At 40.5% G+C, this 6397-nt stretch overlaps 1 protein-coding gene across 1 annotated transcript; it reads right to left on the bottom strand.

Moving 5' to 3' along the window:
- Positions 1-325: 325 nt before the first annotated feature.
- Positions 326-5487, bottom strand: LOC119663945 (the record flags this gene model as incomplete). The annotated part of the gene is made up of 2 exons (XM_038073534.1): positions 5148-5487; positions 326-5057 (listed from the first exon to the last, which is right to left on the bottom strand). Coding segments are annotated over exons 1-2 (5072 nt in total), but the record flags the coding sequence as incomplete, so codon positions are not given.
- Positions 5488-6397: the final 910 nt, after the last annotated feature.

Raw genomic sequence — 6397 nt, forward strand, 5'->3', positions numbered from 1 at the left:
ACTTGCAGCCCAAAAAATATAACAATAAAATTTGCTCATCTCGAGCGCAAAAAACAAAAGGCAATAAAACAAGACTTAGAACCGTTGGTTTGATTACATCTTATACAGGGTTAGTTAGATAAATTAATTAACCATATATTAACCATATAAAATATTATATATATATATGAATTATATAATATATTAATTATAATAATTTAATTATACAATATGATTTACAATAGATTAAAATATAATAAATTATAATATATAAATCATATAACACATCAATTAATAATTCTACAGATTCCTACAATATTAACAATTTGACTTTAACCGCTCTAACATCCCGCCCCCCTTGAAAGGATTTTCAATTGGTAATAGTGCGAGTTTGTGGATTGGACGGCGTATTACTCCTTTTGGGGTTTGCACATCAACAACACGAACCAAATTATCTGGACCCCTGATGCAATGCACGATTCGGCCCATCAACCAGCGTAGTGGAGGCATATTGTCTTCATGGATTAGAACCAGAGCCCCCTCGGTGATGTTAGATTGTTCTTCTGTCCATTTGGTGCGTATCTGCAGCTCATTCAGATAGTCTCTAGACCATCTGCGCCAGAAGTGATGTTTGACTGCGGTTATACGAGACCATTTATCAATTAATGAAGCAGCTTCATACTGAGGACTTGGTTCAGATAAAGTTTTGAGCGGCCCACCGATAAGAAAATGTGCTGGCGTTAGCGCTTCATAATCGCTCGGGTCACAAGAATGAGGTGTGATTGGTCGCGAATTTAAGATAGCTTCGATTTCAATCAGTGCTGTTCCAAGCTCCTCAAAGGTGAATCGAGTATTTGATAGTGTTCGATACAGATGGCCTTTCGCGCTTTTTACAGCCGCTTCCCATAGACCTCCAAAGTGAGGTGCTCGGGGCGGTATAAAATTGAAATTTATGAATTGGTTGCTGCAAAAGGTCTGCAGCATCACTTGATTAGACTTCTCGAAAAACATTCTTTTTAACTCTGCTAGTTTGTTGTTAGCCCCAACGAAGTTCGTGGCGTTGTCGCAATAGATGTTTGATGGTAACCCTCGTCTACCGATTAACCTTTTCAGTGCTGCAATAAATGCCTCCGTAGATAAGTCTGACACGGCTTCTAGATGAGCTGCCCTTGTAGACAAACAAACGAACACGGCTATATAGGTCTTATATGGAACCCGTCCCCGAATTCGGAGATACGTTAATATCGGACCGCAAAAATCTACCGCAGTACGCGCGAATGGACGGCTTGGAGTGAGGCGTTCGATTGGGAGATTACCCATCATTTGATTAAGTAGTTTGGGTTTATAACGCACGCAGTGAATACACGAGTGCACGACTCGGCATGCAATTTCTCGAATATTAATTATCCAGAAGTTTAGTCGAGTAAGGGCAATTAGTGCTTTTGCGCCTGCATGATAGTTGCACAAGTGTATATGCCGAACATAAAGTTCCACAAAATAACAGCCCTTCGGCAACAAAATAGGGTGACGTTGGCCTACTGAGATGTCACTCAGCTCGAGGCGACCTCCCACCTTTAGTAATTGATAACCGAATACATTGTCCAGGAAGGGATTTAGATGCTTTAATGTACCTTCGGCTGGGTTCCCTCGTTGTAGGCGTTGTATATCAATTTCGAAGAATTGCTGTTGGATGACCCAAATAATACAGTGCAATGCCTTTTGTAGCTGAATAGGTTGGAGGGTACATTCTCCGTTCTTCAATTTATTCTTGGTTACATGATAAAAACGCTGTACCTGCGCTATTACTCGTAGCATCTTAGTGTATGAACTATATCTTGACAATACCTGTAATACGTAGTTGTCTTCATTTGTGTTAACGAATACAACCTTTCGCGTCTCTTTATTGACTTCTTCCATATCCAGGTTGTGACATTTCAAATGCGGCCAGTATTTATCAGCGAGTAACAAAAATTCCGGCCCCGTAAACCAACAAGACTCTGATAATTGGCGGATGTTACAGCCGCGCGACACAACATCTGCCGGATTGGATTGGGTAGGAACGTGTCTCCATTGCCCATTTGCGGTAATATCTTGAATTTCTGCTACTCGATTGCCAACGAATGCAGACAGGGTTGATGAGTGCTGCTTCAACCAATGTAATACAATCTGTGAATCAGTCCAAAAAAACGTTTCACCCTTAAATTGCGCAAATATTGGTTGGACCTTCTGATACAGTTTGGCAAGAAGTAAGGCACCACAGAGTTCTAGTTTAGGTAGCGACTTCCGCTTTATAGGTGCCACACGGGATTTTGCAGTGAATAGCCTGACCGTCACCTTACCTGATGTGTTTTGTGATCGGAGAAATATACAGCAACCATATGCGCGTATTGAAGCGTCACAGAAACCGTGTACATCAACCTGTTGATAGTTTATGGATAGGCAGTACCTCGGCACCTTAACCGATGAAAGCGTTGTAAGATCTTGAATAAATGTTTTCCAAGCTGAGTGAAGATTTTGAGGGACTGACTCGTCCCAGTCCACACGCAAAAGCCACAATTCTTGCATCATAATTTTGGCTACGAGTATGATCGGTGCTAGTAATCCAAGCGGGTCGAATAATGAAGACGCAAGGGATAAGATGGTGCGTTTTGTTACAATATGACCTGGTTGTGCATTAAACGAAAATAGGAAAACATCTTGCATTTGGTGCCACTTGATGCCTAGAGCGCTGGTGACTGTATCTGTATCAAGATTCAAACTCTTTGTTGTAGTATCGCTGATGAAGTCATGATGGTTTGAATGCCATTTGTCAAGATCGAAGCAACCCTTCTGTAGAATGGCCGTTAACTGATGTCTGATATTGGTGAGTTGATCAATGGAATCTGCTCCACCTAAGAAGTCGTCGACAAAGAACGCTGATTTAATGAGTGCAGCGCCTATTGGGTATTGTGTTTCAAATTTGTCCGCCAAATACTGCAAACTCCTGGTTGCTAGGAAAGGTGCTGATGCAGTACCATAAGTGACTGTATTCAACTCGTAAGTACTAACAGGATCGGACTCCGTATCTCGCCAAAAAATATATTGGAATTTTCGATCTGGTTCATCTATCAGTATCTGTCGGTACATCTTAACAATGTCAGCCGTCAAGGCATATCGGTGCAAACGAAATTGAAGTAGCAACAAATATAACTCCGACTGAATTGTCGGGCCGACCAGTAGAATATCATTTAATGAACGTTGCGAAGTTGTTGAACATGACGCATCAAAAACCACCCTCAGCTTGGTCGAAGTGCTCGACGGTTTTAAAACACAATGATGAGGGATATAATAATGAGGTTCGTTGGTTTTCGGAGTCTCAACACGCGTCATGTGTCCGAGCTCTCGATATTGTTTCATGAATTCTTGATAGTCTTGCTTCAGTGCACGATTAGATGACAATCGCCGTTCTACAGAATAAAAACGGCGCAGGGCGATATTGTGTGTCAAACCAAGACAATCTGGTGAATCTTTGAATGGTAACCGAACGACAATTCTTCCCATCGCATTTTGGTGAACCGTTTCACGATATAATGACTCACACGCAACATGTGCTGGTGACCATGACTTTGAAGCCGATTGCACTTCCTCTATCTTCCACATCATTTCTAATTGATCGGAGACTGTATCTTCAACTGATAATAGGCATTTTGCTGCTGGTGATGCAAATGGCTGACCCTTGTACTTGCCAGATACAATCCATCCTAATAGTGTTTTTTGAAGTACTGGAAAATTTTCACCTAGTTTGATTTGACCGACAGACAAAATATCAAAGAAACTTTCAGCTCCAAGCAAGAGATCAACGCGCTTGGATTTAAAGAATTGCTCATCGGCGAGAGGTGTATTTGGTGGAACCTTCCACGACGATATATCGATTTCAGAACTTGGTTGATATGCGATGTGATTCATAATACCAAAGTTTAAAGCAAGTTCAAGATTTGAATGACGAGATTTGATTGATGTGAGCGTCTGATACTTTATGTTGGTCAACGAACTACCAATACTGGAAACATGCAACCGATGTTTATGTTTTGCTAAACTAAGCTTCTTTGAAAACTCCTCCGTTATGAAGTTGACCTGAGAGCATGAATCAAGCAAGGCTCTACCCACTTGATAACTTCCCGATGAATCCTTCACTAAAACCAATGCAGTAGCTAGAATTATTTGCTCGGCCGATGACATATTAAGATGGGAATGGCTGGCAACGTTGTCGTTGGGCATAGCAGCGTGTTCTGTGCGTCGTGATGATCCCGCGCTCTTAATATTCGTTGGCAATTGCGAATGATGCAAGAGAGTGTGATGTGGCTTTGCGCAAACCTTACATTTAAACGTTGATGTGCAATTAACCACATGATGGCGTGGCGATAAGCAGTTTATGCAGAGTTTTAGGCTCTTTACCTTTTCAAACCTTTGAACCACCTCCAGTGCCTTAAAACGATGACAATTCTGTATTAGGTGTTCATTGCTAGAACAAAATGAGCAAGAATTGCTGGATGTAGATGCAACAAATGCGTATTGTTTTGAGCGTCTGTTACTCTTGGAGTTAAGATTATTAGGTTTACGTTGTGATGATGACTGATTGCCGTTTTCACTGTCGAGTGATTCGAGAAACTGGCAATGCCTATCCAATAATTTTGAGCAATCTTCCCAACTAGGTAATGTGTCGAAGTTACGCGATTCATTCCATTTCCTACGTGTAATTGCGTCCGTTTTTTGCATGATTAGCGAGATAAGTAGAGCCTCACATATTTGTTTCTCTGTACCTAGCGAACAGAGTGAACCATACAAAGCGGATGCATTGTTTACCAGACTACGAAGTTGTTGGCTTGACTGACCCGATACTGCTGGTAGATCAAATAGTGTCGCGATATTTTCGGCGAAGATTAGGCTATTATTGTCATAGCGCGATTTAAGCCTATCCAGAGCCTTTGGATAGTTTTCATTCAAAATAGGAAATGCCTGTACTGTCTCTAGAGCTTGACCAGTAAGGCAGTTCAGTAAGTGATTAAATTTTTCAATATTTGTGAGGTATATTTCGCGATCTATGATTTGGAGAAACGAATTAATAAAATTGTTATAATCCGAGTACTTACCACTGAATGTAGGTAATTTTAACAGTGGTAATTTTTTACTTGAGGTGGGCATCATTGCTGTTACGTCTAGCACTGATGCATTGTGGACCTCTTCCTGCAGTTGAGACATGATTAATATTTTGGTGGAAACGTATAGGTCTTCTAATTCATCTCTAGCTGAGTCAGTTGCATCTAATTTCTCGATCAACGTCTGAAAAGCTAAGATTTGTTTAAAATATGATTCTAAAATACCTAGTCGACATTTCAGTTCTGGTTGTGAGAGCGAATTACTCTTTCCTTTGACGAACGCCTTGATTCTTGAAATACTCGCTTTCGTCGAGGCTCGCTGTTGTTTTAGTTCTGACAGTTCTGCCGTAGTGGTTGGCTCTGCCGTTGCCATTGAAACAGTTGTAGATACTTGAGAACAGCAAAGGATTTGACGAAGTCGAAAAGTCACAATAGCAACAGTGAGCTTTCCGAAATTGAACTGCTCTTACGGTGGTTGTTGTCAGACGCGACGTTGACGAACCCGCACACTTACTGATTGGAAGCAAATATTAACCAGTAATCAACAAGTAAGTTAACTTGTTGTTGTTGTTGTTGTAATTGTTCAGCGTGACCTTGATGCGGACACGAGGTTCTATTTGGCGCTTAGCAGAACCTAAGCCGAGAACCATAGAATGCACAATAGTACACACGTACGATAGTATATAGTATATATGTACAGATGTACGATATTATTAAAGTTAGCACACTTTAGATATATAACCGTTTAGGAGCAATACTCACACGAGCACATTATGGTTACAAATTAACCAAAAACAATAAAAGCGAAAGTATGTACAATCAACAAGTAAAGATAGCTTGTTGTTGTTATTTTAATTGTCGAGCACGACCTTGATGCGGACACGAGATTCTATTTTGAGGTTAGCGGACCTAAACCGAGAACCACCAATTGGACAAGAGTATATACGTACGATAGTACATATGTAATATATATATAGATGTACGATATATTATAATGGTTAGCACACGTTAGCTATATAGCTGGTTAGAAAAAGTATTCACACGCGCACATTAATGGTTACAAATTATCCAAAAACAATAAAAGCGAAAGTATGTACAATCAACAAGTAAAGATAGCTTGTTGTTGTTATTTTAACTGTCGAGCACGACCTTGATGCGAACACGGGGTTCTGTTTTGAGGTTAGCGGACCTAAACTGAGAACCACCAATTGCACAAGAGTATATACGTACGATAGTACACAGAATAGCTATCTGGAAGAAATATACACACGCGTACACTAATG

Source organism: Teleopsis dalmanni, unplaced genomic scaffold (assembly GCF_002237135.1).
Source record: "Teleopsis dalmanni isolate 2A unplaced genomic scaffold, ASM223713v2 unscaffolded_contig_1150, whole genome shotgun sequence".
Taxonomy (NCBI): Eukaryota; Metazoa; Arthropoda; class Insecta; order Diptera; family Diopsidae; genus Teleopsis; species Teleopsis dalmanni.